The sequence below is a fragment of the Malania oleifera genome, chromosome 2, assembly GCF_029873635.1.
Source record: "Malania oleifera isolate guangnan ecotype guangnan chromosome 2, ASM2987363v1, whole genome shotgun sequence".
NCBI lineage: Eukaryota > Viridiplantae > Streptophyta > Magnoliopsida > Santalales > Ximeniaceae > Malania > Malania oleifera.
The window spans coordinates 58,519,516-58,535,760 of record NC_080418.1 but is presented as its reverse complement, the minus strand read 5'-3'; the positions used below and the strand labels follow the sequence as shown (position 1 = coordinate 58,535,760).

At 38.1% G+C, this 16,245-nt stretch overlaps 1 protein-coding gene across 1 annotated transcript in view; it reads left to right on the top strand.

Moving 5' to 3' along the window:
• The first annotated feature begins 5,668 nt into the window (after nucleotides 1–5,668).
• The window catches only part of LOC131148209 (uncharacterized), a 32,030-nt gene continuing 21,453 nt past the window's right edge, over nucleotides 5,669–16,245 (top strand). Inside the window, exons 1-2 of the mRNA XM_058097939.1 lie at nucleotides 5,669–5,743; nucleotides 11,006–11,151. Coding sequence (XP_057953922.1) covers nucleotides 5,669–5,743; nucleotides 11,006–11,151 — 221 coding nt within the window. The remainder of the gene's footprint in view (nucleotides 5,744–11,005; nucleotides 11,152–16,245) is intronic.

Genomic DNA, 16,245 nt, shown 5'->3' with positions numbered 1-16,245 from the left:
TTTACTAAGAGAGTTTCTTTGGGCCCCAAGGAGCTTTTCAAAATTGTGCTGGCCCTCAGTAAATTTAAAAATAATTTTGGAGCTATCCTCCAATTTTCTTTCCAGTTCTGTAATTTTCAAATTTTTTCTTTTTGTCAAGGAGAATGAACAGATTTTCCAATTTCAACAAACTTTGAATAATTTTCACATTTCTTTTTCAAAAAATCATTTTCCTTGGTCATTTTATTTAGAAATTTTGTCATGCGAATATATTTATATTGCAATTCTTTATAACTGGGCATGCTATCGGAATCACATTCATCATCATCAAAATAATATGAATATGAGGAGTAGGAAGATAATACCTCATCACCGTGTGCCATCAAGCACAGGTTAGCAGCCTTCGAATCACTGCGATCTGAATCTGAATCACTGCTACTTAGTCTATCCGATGAAATGCCTACTTTCGTGGCTTTCCTTTTTTTCCTATACTCCTTTATCAGCAAAGGGTAGTCAAGTTTGATATGCCCAACCTTGTTGCAATTGTAGCATGTGGGAGCATGCGATTTTTCCTTTATTTTACTACACTCTCCCTTCTCTAATGCAGAATCCCTGAACTTTCTGTATGGCCTACTGTTCTCCCTGAACAACCTGCTGAATTTTCTATTTAGCATAACCATGTTATACCCAGATTTAGGTTCACTGCACTCACTATATGTATTGGTAGATGTTTTTAATGCATTCACCTTCTTCATTCTATTATGCTCTGACTCACTAAAAAAATGAGCAACTCGGAAGCTATCCCAAGTATAGGAGTTCTGTCGTGTAATATTAAGCCCAAGGGCTAGATCGTCTCCTCAGGGAATGCGTTTTAATCTCAGATTTTACGTTCTTCCAATCAAAATTAAAAAGGTACTGAACTTAGTTCAGATTCGGGTTTTCAAGATTGTTGAGTTCCACTTTGAATTAAATGACATGTAATTTAAAGTCCTAAACTAAAATGCAGTGAATTGAAGAACACTAATGCTAATCTACTAAAGGAAACATCATAACATGCATTGATTAAAGATGGAAAATTGGAACTCAGAATTAAAAACACACAGGCAAGGAAACTCAATCAGATTCAAACGCACACACTAAAATTGAACCTTCAACAAATTTAAGATATTGAATTAAGAGTCGCAATCTAAACATAGACATAAACAAAAGTTCGACGCTTAAATGACAACGAAACACAATAAAAACTCAAACTTTAATCAACCCGACCCTAACTAACCCAAGATTCAATAAAAAGACTAAATTTTGGAAAAACAACTTCAAACAAAACCTCTTTTTTTTTTTAATTATTATTTGGCTAGAAGTAAAATAGAATTTAATTTAAAAGAACGATAAACAAATAATTGAAAGAAGCTAAACTAAACTCTACCAATCTAATGGCAACATTAATTGAGAAATCTCAAATAAACAAGAACTAAACATCAATAAAATAAAATAAAGTAAAAGTACTTAATAATAACTCAAACAAATTTTCAAAAACTATATTTAACTAACTAAATAATTTAAAAACAAAACACATTCAATTGCAATAAAAGGAGAAAGAGAAAAAGCCATAGCAGCTGGTTCTCAGGTTGCTGCTGCTACTGGTTGTGATGGAGCTACATTCGGCTGCTGTGTTGTGGTGTAGCTGCTACACTGGCCGGCCGAGAAGTTGCTGGAAGGCTCGGGTACTCAGCTGCTGGAAGAGAAGAGGAAGCCTGAGTTGCAGATGCTGGAGAGGCTGGAGGTCGGGGCTAGCTGTGCTGCAGACTGGCCGAGAAGTTCTGCTGCAAATTCTGCTGCAAGTTGGAGTTGGCTGTGGAGCAGAGGAGTTTCGGCTGGTGTTGGCCTGTAGAAAAGTGGCTCTCAACTGGAGCTGTTGCTGAGAAGCAAAGGAGGGCCTCAGGTGCTTGAAGGGTGGCTACTGTCGTGGAATTGCAGAGTTGCCAATGCCCGAGGAGATTGCTGAGTTTGGGAGAGAACAGCGAGATAGTTGATTGAGAGAGAAGAGAGAAGAAGAGGACAGGTATAAAAACAAAGAGTTTAGAGGAATAACAGGAAGAGTAAGAAAAAGAAAAACAGAGGAAGAGGGCGGGAGAATAAGCAAGAGAAAGGGAATAGAAAGACTAAGGAAAAAAAAGGAATAGAAGAAGAGAAGAAGAAGAAGAAGAAGAAGAGGAGTATATGGAAGAGAAGAGAGTCTGTGCGCAGGAGAAAAAGGGAATTTAAAGGGTAGGAGGGCAGTGCCCTAGGACCCAAGACCCGGATAGGAGATTTGACCCATTTAGAGGACCCGAATTATTGTATTTCTTTTTCCATTTTTTTCATTCTCTATTCATCGCAAATATGACTCTTCTGGAGCCCTTATCTCACAAAACTCAAAAAAAAAAAGTTGTAGATTATCCTTTTCTCTTTCTCTAGAAATTTGAATCGTCTCGATCGAACCTCAGATGGAAAAGTTATATATGAAATATGAACAGGTGTTGGTTTTGGTTCCCGGGAATTTTCCTGCGACAAAAAATTACCAAAACTTCGTAAATAATGCAATAAAGTTCAAGAATGATGATTTTGGCACTTTATTAAAAAATTGAACAATTTTAGACATTTAATTAAAAATATAAACCATAAAACCCGGGTTAAGATGCCCAATTACGCAGTTTTGACGCATAATCACACCCCCCAACTAACGTTTTGCTAGTCTCTAACAAATGACGTGAATGAATCTCAGGGTGGTGTCTAGAACTACATACTCCGGTGATCATGAAATCAATGCACATGCGATATAACTATACCACTTCACATACAAGAACATAACTGAATTTCACACAAGTTTTTTCATATTCAATGCACATGACTCCAAAGCACGTCACTCATGCAAGTTTCATCGTTTATATGTGATTTGAGAGTAGTATAATCACATGAAGTTAATCAGTGGGACATTCAGAGTTAATGCAATCATTTAAGTTCGAGTATAAACAGGTAAACTCTCGAGGTGTGTGTGATGTGTGTGACTCAGTACACCTAGGACGCCAGTGGACACCTACAGAACGGTTGCTTTGAGTCAGCCTAACTGGTATACCCTCAAGAACACTTAAAGAAAATGGGTTCACTCATCATATGTGAGGAGGAGTGTCACGATCAAACATCCCACATATTAAAAGGAACAACACTAAGTATATGGAGTGGACTAGTCTGGAAAGGATCTAGCCTATCTATGAGGTGTCGGGTTCTTCACCCTAGCATCTTCTCACCTACTCACCATATCCAACCGAGACCACCCTAGATCAACTCATTCACAAACTTGTCGTGAATACATCTGAGGCATTAACTGGTTGAAGAATTTTCATACGTGGAAAAATATGTGTTGTCCTTGACTTTTTGTGATATGTATTTGGGCCGGCATTGACATTTCATTTCATGCGCATGTGTATTGCTTATTCTTTTTTCTGCTCATTCTTTATTTTTTGTCTTTTCTTGAGCAATAAGGAAAATATTAACACTTATTTTGTAATCTTCATACCATCAATGGGAATTGAGCTCGAATAGAAGTTCATGAATTAAGTCTATCTCTAGGGGTGGCTCAGCCTTCACATTTTGAGTAGGCTACAAGACCTAGGTTTCTATCTCCCCACTAGGTGTCACCTCTAGGCTAGCAAATCAAAAATAAAGACTAGTGTACAACGAATCATCCAAAAAAAGAGAATTGAGTTCCACGAACTCTGATTTGGTATGAACGCTCAAAAGGACGATAAATAGCTCAAGGATATTGCACAAGGTGGTATAGTCGCCATGGGTGCTATCTTAGTGCTCACAGGAAACCCTAAGTGCAATGAATCACGTGAATGTGTTTATTCAGCCTCGTGAGATGCCGTGTAAATACAGGAAATTATATAGTCAAATTAACACAAATGTACTACCAATCAATTCTTCATGGATTCATAAGATCATATAAGGAGAAACTACGCATGATTGACTCAAGTGTGTCATTCTTAAGTTATACGCAAGTATGTGGAAGGTGTACACAGTGTTAAATATGGCATAGTGCAGTGTAATTCCTTAGTGCTCCTCTTTTCTTTCTCTCTTTATTTTTTTGGTTTTTTTATTTATTTTTTATTTTTTATTTTTTAATAATATGAAACTCGGTACGTGTACGTGCACAGTATCAAATGCGAATGCTCACCCCCCCCAACTAAAGTGGAACATTGTTCTCAATGTGAAAGCATAGGGGAAATAAAATTGTGCACGGTAAACAACTTAATGGAAAAGTACTACTGACGAATGTAAAAAGAAAGAAAAGGGAAAAACACAACTAAAACAAATAAACGAAATAAAAATAAAAATAAAAATAAAACAGTAGCATAGAAAGATCAGAAGACTACCCTAGGGTCTTGCAAAAGCAAGACCTCTTTGTCGACATCGAATGGGGTCATGAAAGGCTTTAGGCGCTGTCCATTCACTGTGAAACGATTGCCATTATTCGGATTTACAATCTCTACTGCACCATGAGAATGAACTTTTTCAACAAAATAAGGACCACCCCACCGGGATTTCAATTTCCCAGGAAACACATGCAGTCGGGAATCATAGAGTAGCACTTGTTGAGAAGGGAAAAGTTGTTTTTCTCTGATGTTCCTATCATGTAGCAACTTTATCTGCTCCTTAGCCAAACGAGCATTATCATACGCGTCACTTCGAGATTCTTCAAGCTCGCATACCTGCAATTTTCTTAAACCTGTGGCATCATCAAGTGAAAGGTTAATCTGTGTGATAGCCCATAAAGCACGATGCTGAATTTCAATAGGTAATTGACATGCCTTACCGTATACTAACCTGTAGGGAGACATCCCTAAGTTTGTCTTGAAAGCTGTTCGGTAGGCCCAAAGTGCGTCAACAAGTTTTTCTGACCAGTCCTTACGGTTAGGACGCACGGTTTTCTCAAGTATCGTTTTGATCTCTCTATTGGCTAATTCAACTTGACCATTGGTCTGAGGGTGGTAAGGGGCAGAGACTTTGTGGGTTACACCATATTTTTGCATGAGTTTTTCAAAAGGTTTGTTACAGAAATAGGACCCTCCATCACTAATGATTGCCTTGGGCATGCCAAAGCGTGCAAATAACTCTTTGAGAAAACGTATGACAACCTTGTGGTCATTGGTCCGACAAGGTATTGCCTCCACCCATTTAGAAACATAGTCCACAGCAACCAAAATGTAAGAATGCCCAAAAGAAATGGGGAAAGGTCCAATAAAATCAATACCCCAACAATCAAAAATCTCAAAAGTCAACATGGGGGACATAGGCATTTCATTCTTGGCAGTAATTTTTCCTAATTTTTGACAGGCCTCACATGCTTTACAAAAATTTTCAACATCTTTAAATACGGTGGGCCAATAGAGTCCACTTTGTAATATTTTTGAAACAGTTTTCTTAGCAGCAAAGTGGCCTCTACATGTCCCACCATAGCAAAAATGTATCACAAAATTAAATTCATAATATGGAACACATCTACGCACTAATTGGTCAGAATAATATTTGAACAGGTATAGATTATCAAAATAATAATGTCTTACCTCAGCTAGGAACTTACGCTTGTCCTGGGTGAGCCAATGTGGCATTCGGTCGGTGACGAGATAATTCACAATGTCGGCGAACCATGGAGCGCGTGACACAGCAAAAAGACATTCATCAGGAAAGTCATCATTCAAAGGAGAGGACACCTATACCTCAGGTAGCTGCAATCGAGAAAGGTGGTCAGCTACAACGTTTTCCACGCCCTTTTTATCGCGTATGGTGATATCAAATTCCTGGAGGAGTAGAATCCACCTGATCAACCTAGGCTTGGCGTTCTTCTTTGCTAATAAATATTTCAAAGAAGGGTGGTCAATAAAAATAATGACAGGTGCACCAATGACATAAGAGCAAAATTTTTCTAAAGCAAAAACAACAGCTAGCAATTCCTTCTCAGTGGTAGTATAATTTCTCTGAGCATCATTCAAAGTTCGACTGGCATAATAAATAACCGACGGCATGTTATCAATTCATTGACCTCGAACCGCACCAAGAGCGTAGTCGCTAGCGTTGGTCATGATCTCAAATAGCAAGTCCCACCAAGGAGGTTGCATGATAAGAGCAATAGTCAAATGTCGCTTTAGTGTTTCAAAGGCCTGTTGACAATTATCGGTCCACAAAAATTCAGTTTCATTTTGCAACAAGGTACATAATGGTTTAGCAATACTACTGAAACCCTCAATAAAGCGTCTATAGAAACCGGCATGACCAAGGAAGGAGCGAATATCTCGGACTGTCTTAGGGACAGGTAACTAAGAAATCAGCTCTACCTTGGCCCTGTCAACTTCTATACCACGCTTAGAAACCAAATGTCCAAGTACTAAACCACTACGTACCATAAATTGACATTTTTCCCAGTTTAGAAGTAAATTCTTTTCCTCACATCATTTCAAAATCGCAATTAAATGTGTTAAACAATGGTCAAAAGACTTACCGAACACTAAAAAGTCATCCATAAAAATTTCGCACATATCATCTAACATATCAGAGAAAATACTCATCATACAGCGTTAAAAAGTAGCAGGGGCATTGCATAGACCGAATGGCATTCTGCGGAAAGCAAAGGTGCCAAAGGGACAAGTGAAGGTAGTCTTCTCTTGGTCCTCAGTTGCTACGACAATTTGATAGTATCCAGAAAATCCATCCAAGAAACAATAAAAAGAATTACTAGCTACTTTCTCTAATATCTAATCTAGGAAAGGTAATGGGAAATGATCTTTTCGGCTAGCCGAATTCAATTTACGATAATCAATGCACACTCTCCAACCCGTTACTTTCCTAGATGGGATCAATTCTCCATTAGCATTTTCAATAACAGTTAAACCAGATTTTTTGGAACTACCTGTGTTGGGCTTACCCATTTGCTGTCGGAGATTGGATAGATGACATCTGCAGCTAATAATTTCAGCACTTCATTTTTTACCACCTCTTTCATGGCTGGATTTAGCCTCCTTTGTGCATCTTGAACTGGTTTAGCGTCTCCTTCGAGGAAGATGTTATGAGTGCAAATGGAAGGGTCGATGCCCTTGATGTCAGCGATAGTCCATCCAATCGCTCCTCAATGCTCTCGAAGTACCTGTAATAATTTAGTTTCCTGTTCAAGAGTAAGGTGTGAAGAAATTACCACAGGGAATGTGCCATCTACTGGACCCAAGAAAGCATATTTCAACTCGGCAGGCAATGGTTTCAACTTAAGTGTTGGAATTTCTTTTGCGGTCGACTTTAGAATTTCTGGTAGGTCAATGGCCTCAAATGTAGGCTTACGCCAACTACTTGTATAACTCGCATTAAACATATGAGGAACACTATCCGACGTTTATTCCCCTGATTCTAACAATAATTCATCAATCCCTTCAAACTGCGCGAAAGAGTCATTTTCAAGTGCGGCATCGACGTCGAGTACCGACAGTAGCTCTGAAGTGTCTAAGTCATCTATTACATCGAATGCATGAGTATTTGCATCATCACACCCACTTGACATCCTATGAGCATTAAAAACATTCATTTCCAGTGTCATGTTCCCAAATGTAAGCTTCAGGACTCCGCTCCGACAGTTAATCAGGGCATTTGAAGTAGCAAGGAATGGTCGCCCCAAAATGACAGGAGCCTGATAAATGGTGGAAACAGGCTGCTACATATCCAAAACAACGAAATCCACGGGATAGTCAAATTTTTCAACCTGAACTAAAAAATCCTCAACAATGCCTCGTGGAGCCTTTACAGATCTGTCTGCCAACTGTAGCATCATAGAGTTTTCTTCAATTCACCTAAACCCAGCTAGTCATATAATGAAGACGGAAGCAGATTCACATTACTCCCTAGGTCAAGTAGATTGGTATCGTAGGGGACCCACCTAGGATCTCTAAGTTTCTGTGGAGTCTGACTAAGAATCAATGCACTGACCTGCTCAGTTAAGAAAGCCTTTTTCTTCATGTTCAGTTTCCTTTTTATGGTGCAAAGGTCTTTCAGGAATTTTGCATATGCAGGGATCTGTTATATGGCATCTAAGAGTGGAATATTGATTTTTACCTGCTTGAATATCTCTTGAATCTCCTTATGATACTTGTTCTTTTTTCCAGATGTCAAACGCTGAGGGTATGGTACCATAGGTTGGTATTCCTTAACTGGCTCATCCTCTTTATTACATGACTTTGTTAAACTTAAGCTGGCCACATCCGATTTTTCTTTTCCTTTATTTGTCTCATCTGTCACCTCAGGTGTCAGCATGGTTGTTTGTTGGTCAGTGGCCATTTCAGGACGAGGAACTTCCTTTCCACTTTGCAAAGTAATAACTGCTTTTGCTGACTCAAACGTATCCCCTGACACATTGTGCACTGACTGTTGTGGCTGTCTATGTACCTGGGGATTAGACTGAGGCTGTGTAGGGAATTTTCCTTTTTCCAGGGTATTAAGCTGTGTACTCATCTTGCTTACAGCATCTTTCAGTTCTCCATTATTCGTAACTTGCAATTGCATGAATTGCTGGAGCATGGTTGCCACCTGTGCTACACTGTCATCAAAAGCTTTCTTTACTGGAATGGGGACTAACTCTGGTTGGAATCCTGGTGGTGCGTAGCTCCGAGAAAACTGTTGTAGTTGATACTGCGGTTGAGGAGCTACAACTGGATTGTATGTCGGTTGCGGAGGCGGTGCATATGATTGAGGTGCCTGCTGATACCGTGAAAATGATGGACCAGGCTGATCATTTCTCCATTGGAGGTTTGGATGATTCCGCCACCCCGGGTTGTAAGTATTTGAGAGCTGCTGATTTTGCATCTTGTTAACCCAATTTGCCGATGACACCTGATCAGATTTGCTCTCTTGCAACACAAGTAAGTATTGACAATCCTGAGGTCTATGGTCTAAAGTCTCACAAATCGTGCAAATCTCAGCTTTGGACTTTTCGGATTCCATGACTTCCAATTTTTTAGATAACGTAGCTACAAGGGCCTGTAAGCTAGTGTCCTCTTTAACCTCATATCTGCCCCCGCCACTGATTGTTCAGATAGGTTGGGCAGCTATCAGCACCCGTTCAGGTCGTGCATTCCACTGCTGGGCACTCTCAGCGAGATAGTCTAAAAATGATAAGCCCTCGTCTGGTTCCTTACGGAAGAACATCCCATTGCACATAGACTGGAAAAATTGTTTGCACACAGGGGTTAAGGTAGTAAAAAAAATAATTCATTAACCTCCATGATTCGAAACCATGGTGCGGGCATATGTTCATCAAGTCCTTGGATCTCTCCCAATATGCCTGGAATGTCTCGACATCTTTTTGCATGAACTGACTGATCTGCTCCTGTAGGTACTAAGTTCTCTGAAGAGGAAAAAACTTATGTAAGAACTCACATTGCATTTCAGCTCAGCTAGTAATAGAGTTAGGGCGCAAAGAATTAAACCAGATTTTTGCCTTGTCTTTCAGAGAAAAGGGAAACAAACGTAATTTAATGTATTCATCAGTCAAAGCCCTATTAATGAAAGTGGTGCAAACCATCTCAAAGTCTGTCAAGTGTTGGTACGGACTCTCAGAGTCCATCCCGTGAAATTGGGGAATCACAGATAACATACCATGCTTAAGAGTGAAATTCGGTGCATCTTGTGGCAACACAATGCATAAAGGTGTAAATGTGCGTGCAGGCTGTAGAAAATCTTCAAGTGTACGTGGTGCATGTGCAGCCATAACTTCTTCAAAATAATGGCCAAACAGATTATTCAGCTCAAATTCAGAATCACCCGCAGGACTAACAGGTAAATAGTTAGAGTCGGTGCTATCTGCATCCCTACTGGTGCTAGGTGAAAGTCTACACAATCGATTTGAATTATCTTGAACCCAGGGCATCAAACATCACAATCACCAGTAGAAATCCACTAACACGGCAACAGACAAAATATTTTTTTTCAATTTTTTTCTTTTTTTTTCTATTTAATAAAAGAAAAAAAAATAATTGGGAAAACGTAAAATTCGAAATTAAAACTGGAATTCCCCAGCAACGGCACCAAAAACTTGACTCACTCGAAAAATGAGCAGCTCGGAAGCTATCCCAAGTATAGGAGTTCTGTCGTGTAATATTAAGCCCAAGGGCTAGATCATCTCCTCAGGAAATGCGTTTTAATCTCAGATTTTACGTTCTTCCAATCAAAATTAAAAAGGTACTTAACTCAGTTCAGATTCGGGTTTTCAAGATTGTTGAGTTCCACTTTGAATTAAATGACATGTAATTTAAAGTCCTAAACTAAAATGCAGTGAATTGAAGAACACTAATGCTAATCTACTCAAGGAAACATCAGAACATGCGTTGTTTAAAGATGGAAAATTGGAACTCAGAATTAAAAACACACAGGCAAGGAAACTCAATCAGATTTAAACGCACACACTAAAATTGAACCTTCAACAAATTTAAGATATTGAATCAAGAGTCACAATCTAAACATAGATATAAACAAAAGTTCGACGCTTAAATGACAATGAAACACAATAAAAACTCAAACTTTAATCAACCTGACCCTAACTAACCTAAGATTCAATAAAAAGACTAAATTTTGGAAAAACAACTTCAAACAAAAACTCTTTTTTTTTTTAATTATTATTTGGCTAGAAGTAAAACAGAATTTAATTTAAAAGAACGATAAATAAATAATTGAAAGAAGCTAAACTAAACTCTACCAATCTAATGACAATATTAATTGAGAAATCTCAAATAAACAAGAACTGAACATCAATAAAATAAAATAAAGTAAAAGTACTTAATAATCACTCAAAAAATTTTTCAAAAACTCTATTTAACTAACTAAATAATTTAAAAACAAAACACATTCAATTGCAATAAAAGGAGAAAGAGAAAAAGCCATAGCAGCTGGTTCTCAGGTTGCTGCTGCTATTGGTTGTGATGGAGCTACGTTCAGCTGCTATGTTGTGGTGTAGCTACTACACTGGCTAGCTGAGAAGCTTCTGGAAGGCTTGGGTACTCAGCTGCTGGAAGAGAAGAGGAGGTCTGAGTTGCAGAAGTTGGAGAGGCTAGAGGTCGGGGCTGGCTGTGCTGAAGACTGGCCGAGAAGTTCTGCTGCACAGTCTGCTGCAAGCTGGAGTTGACTGTGGAGCAGACGAGTTTCGGCTGGTGTTGGCCTGCAAAAAAGTGGCTCTCAACTGGAGCTATTGCTGAGAAGCAGAGGAGGGCCTCGGGTGCTTGAAGGGTGGCTATTGTCGTGGAATTGCAGAGTTGCCAATGCCCGAGGAGATTGCTAAGTTTGGGAGAGAATAACGAGATAGTTGATTGAGAGAGAAGAGAGAAGAAGAGGATAGGGATAAAAATAGAGAGTTGGGAGGAATAATAGGAAGAGAAAAGAAAAAGAAAAACAGAGGAAGAGGACGGGAGAATAAGCAAGAGAAAGGGAATAGAAAGACTAAGGAAAAAAAAGGAACAGGAGAAGAGAAGAAGAAGAAGAAGAAGAAGAAGAAGAAGAGTATATGGAAGGGAAGAGAGTCTGTGCACAGGGGGAAAAGAGAATTTAAAGGGTAGGGGGGCGGTGCCCTAGAACCTAAGACCCGGATAGGAGATTTGACCTATTTAGAGGACCCGAATTATTGTATTTTTTTTTTTCATTTTTTTCATTCTCTATTTATCGCAAATCTGAATCCTCTGAAGCCCTTATCTCACAAAACTTAAAGCATGAAAGTTGTAGATGATCCTTTCCTCTTTCTTCAAAAATTTAAATCATCTTGATCAAAGTTCGGACGGAATAGTTATGCATGAAATACGAATAGGTATCGATTTTGGTTCCCAGGAATTTTCTTGCGACAAAAAATTACCAAAACTTCATAAATAATGCAATAAAGTTCAAGAATGATGATTTTGGCACTTTATTAAAATATTGAAAAATTTTGGACATTTAATTAAAGATATAAACCGTAAAGCCTGGGTTAAGATGCCCAATTACGCAGTTTTGACGCGTAATCATGCTCATTTAGTCTTTCATTAATAGCTAACTCATAGGTGATAAGTGAACTTATCAGTTCATCTAGTGACATAGCCTTAAGGTCTCTATCCTCAGATATGGTCGAAGCCTTTGCTTCCCAAACAGGAGGCAAACCCTTAAGGACTTTCCTAATCATCTCATACGTAGGATAAGTCTTACCTAATGCATGCGGAAAATTAATGATGTGTGCGAATCTAGTGTACATGCTCTGAATGGACTCACCAGTGTTCATCCTAAATGCTTCATACTCACTGGTCAACATGTCAATCCTACTATCTTTTATATCTCTAGTACCCTCATAGGTGACCTCTAACTTATCCCATATTTCTTTAGCAAAAGAACATGCCATACATCTATTAAATTCATTAGCATCAAGACCACAATCCAGATTATTCATGGCAGTTGCCTTTTTACTAAGAGCTTTCATATCATCATCAATATATTCCACTTTAGTCTTAGGAACTCTAGTTTCACCCTCATTTTTCATAGGAACATAGTTTCCCATAGAGACAACTTTCCAAACCTTCTAGTCAATGTTTTGAAGGAAAATACGCATCCTTTGTTTCCAAAAGGTGTAATTGACACTGCCGAAAAAAAGAGGACATGTGGAAGAGGGTTCCTCAGGGAAAGGAGTTATAGTGTTATAAGCCATCTAGATCTTTTGAAAAATAACTATTAAGTCTAAACTACTAGGCTTTGATACCAATTGTTAGCTTTACTGTAATCCCAAAAGTGGGTGGGGGGATTAATTGGTATTTTAAAATTTTCTCTCCTAGGTCAGGTATCCAGTTGTATTATTACACAACCCTGGAGTCAATCTAGTCCATATAAAATAGATCAATATATATTTAGCAAAAATTACACTTCACAAGTAAACTAATTAACTAAGCACAATAAAGCAGTAAAGAGAGATAACGCCAGATATGTTATCGAGGTTCGGCAACAATGCGTACATCCCCGCCTTGGCTCACAAGTACAAAAATTACACTAAGGCTCACTTCACGAGTGGAGCAGCACCGAAATACAACCAAGTCAAATTAACACAGGGATGACCTCATCCTTTACAACGAACCCTTTCAAACTGGATTAATGCCTCCTCAGACCACACCTAGAATACAATAGATTCACAATACAATTCGTGTACAAAGTGTATGCTTCTCAAACAAGTAGATTTGTACCAATATAATCAACATGCTATAGTATGATAGGATATGATAAGCTCAATATAGTCTCCAAGTTTACTCTCAAAATAATGCTAGTGTATCAATCAGAATATGAGAATGTATATGTTAGGATCGTTGTGTCAAGATAATAGTATCAATCATAAGATGCAACAACAAAGATCTTCAACACAAGAAAATATCTCAAAAATATTTTTCTAAAATTTTTCTAAAAAATGAGCACAAAAGATATTTAAAATTGGTTTGTAAAAAATTATTTCACAAACAAAATACAATACAAGCTCTTGAGTATTGTAACGATAATGCAAAACTCACAAGCTCTAAGGACTTTTCCCACGGAAGACTTATTCAAAAAAGTCTTCAAGAAAAAACCCTAAGCTTACTCTCTAGTAAAAATAAATCTTAATCAAACAGAGCACATGAGAGGGTATATATAGACACCCCAAGAATTATAATCGTTTGGGACCTCTCCGGTATTTTTGGAAAAGTTTAAATAGCGTTAATAAAATTTAACCTTGTTTTAACCTTGGTAAAATTTAAGCAACTCGAGATGGTCAGTCGACCACTTTTGAGGTTCGATTGACTAGGTTGCCCAATTCGGTCAACCAAGGTGTATTTCAACCGAGAAGATGGTCGACCATGCTTAAAGTGATTTTAGAACCCCCAAGGTTCGATCAATCAGGCTGCATTTGGTCAATCAAAGTTGAACATTTGGTCGATCGAGCCATTTCACAAATGGGAGTTCGGTCGACCAGGGCATTGGGATATCTCATATGCTAGTTTGGTAGACCAAGGTGTTGCAGTTCATTTTATAAATGGTCAACCAACTGGTCAAACCATTGACCGAAGGAGGTTCGGTCGACCAAAGTGCTTTGTGTGTTGGGGTTCGGTCGACCGAACACACCAACTTTGTGCAATTCGGTGCTATTCTTCTTATAAAGTCACCCTTGTTTCCATGATAATTAATTCTAAGATTATAGGGGACTTTTCATGCAATATCTTGGATCCTATGGTCAGTCTAAGGTCTTTGAGTTTATCTATCCTACCACGTTAGCAATGCATTAATTATTACACACCTTTCGTATTTTACTATTACAGACCCAAATTGAACATAATACAAATTATAATGAATAAATCTTCTGGGTCTTTATCCTCCAGGTCTTCATATGCTATCAATTGATCTTGCTAATATGAACCTACACACAAGCTTGATAAGCATTAAATATTTAAGTATTTCTCATGATCAAAATCGGGTATGACCTATCTGGTCAATAGTAATGATTAAATTGGGTGATTAAAATTTTAATGACTCTTTAAATATTTTTAGACAGTAATACATAGATGATATAAGGAGCAGGTTTATATAAACACATAATAAAATAATCAAACCAATGAAAAGGCAATACCAATATATAGTAGTTTCATCATTTGTGACTTAGATCGACTCCCAAATTAACTTGATTAAGGTTCTTCTATTTGAAAAAAGAAAAAAGCTCATTTTAGAGAGCATATATACAACTAGTCGACACATTGGGTAAAAATCTTTGGGATAGAAATCTACAAACAAAATAATGCAAGAAAGTATTTTGACAACCTGTCCAAATATCCTTTACTGTGCAAATCAATGCATAGAGGAAAATCGAATCACACAATGTAGCAACCATTGATGAACAATACAGAAACACAATCACACAGACTATATGAAAGCAATAAAACAATGACACAATGGATTTATGTGGTTCGGCAATGCCTACATGCACAGGAGCAAAAAGCTATAATTTTCAATATCTTGTGTCAAAAAATTGAGGGTTACAACATACAACATTGTATATATGTTAACCCTCTTCATCCCCATAGGTTCCCCCCCCACCCCCCACCCTCGGAAACACAACCTATTCAACTTCCAAATTCAAAATTGGAAAAACAGCGCTGAGTAATAGAGCCAAACTGTCAATGGATTAAAACAAATCATCGAAGGTTTATTCCCGAGACCAAACCATTGATGGTCTCTGCCAAACTATCGATGGTTTCTTCTTTAACCTGGAACCATTGAACAAAATAGTCGATGATTTTCGAAAAACTATCGCTGGTTTTGTTTTAAGACCAAATTGTGGATGCAACTCTACAAAATCATCGATAGTTTCTTCTGCGAGCCAACTTCTTTGTTTTCCACCTTGTTTTATTTGTACATGTGTTCCACTGAAAATATGAAACACATATTAGAACAATTTCTAATTGGGCGAATGTACACCCCTTAGGAGAAAATCGAAAACATAACCCACAATGCTTGAACTTATCCATGGTAACATGCTTTCTCAACATGTTTGCTGCGTTCTCAGCATTGTCAACTTTCTTAAGCAAAACCACACATCTATATGCTTGGTCCTCACATGATACACCTGGTTCTTCGCCAAATAAATGGCAGTCTCACTGTCACAATGCAGCTAAAATGTACCTTAATAATTACCTAGCTCTTTGACCAATTATGTAATCCATAATGCTTCCTTGGAAGCTCCGGTTATAGCAATATACTCTATCTCAATTGTAGATAATACAACTAGAGACACTAGTACTATGGACGTCCAACAAATAGGCCCTCCTACAAGGGTGAGTACATACCCTGTTGTAGACGTCCTGTCATCCAATTCCCTACATAGTCTGCATCCAAAAATCCCATAATTGATCGATCACTCTGTTTCCTGTTGAATATAATGTCATAGTGTATAGTAGCCCTCAAGTATCTGAAAATCTACTTAACTACATCACAATATTGTCGACTCAGATTTGAAAGAAATTTGCTCACCACATTGATAGCTTGTGCTAGATGTGGTCTTGAACATACCATAAAATATATTAAACACCCCACTGCACTGGCATATGAGACCTTTGACATGTCACGAACATCGTCATCCGTCTTTGGGCACTGGGCGGTAGAAAATCTAAAATTATTCACCAACGGTGTACACATCGATTTTGCATTATCCATGCTAAACCTCTCTAATACCCT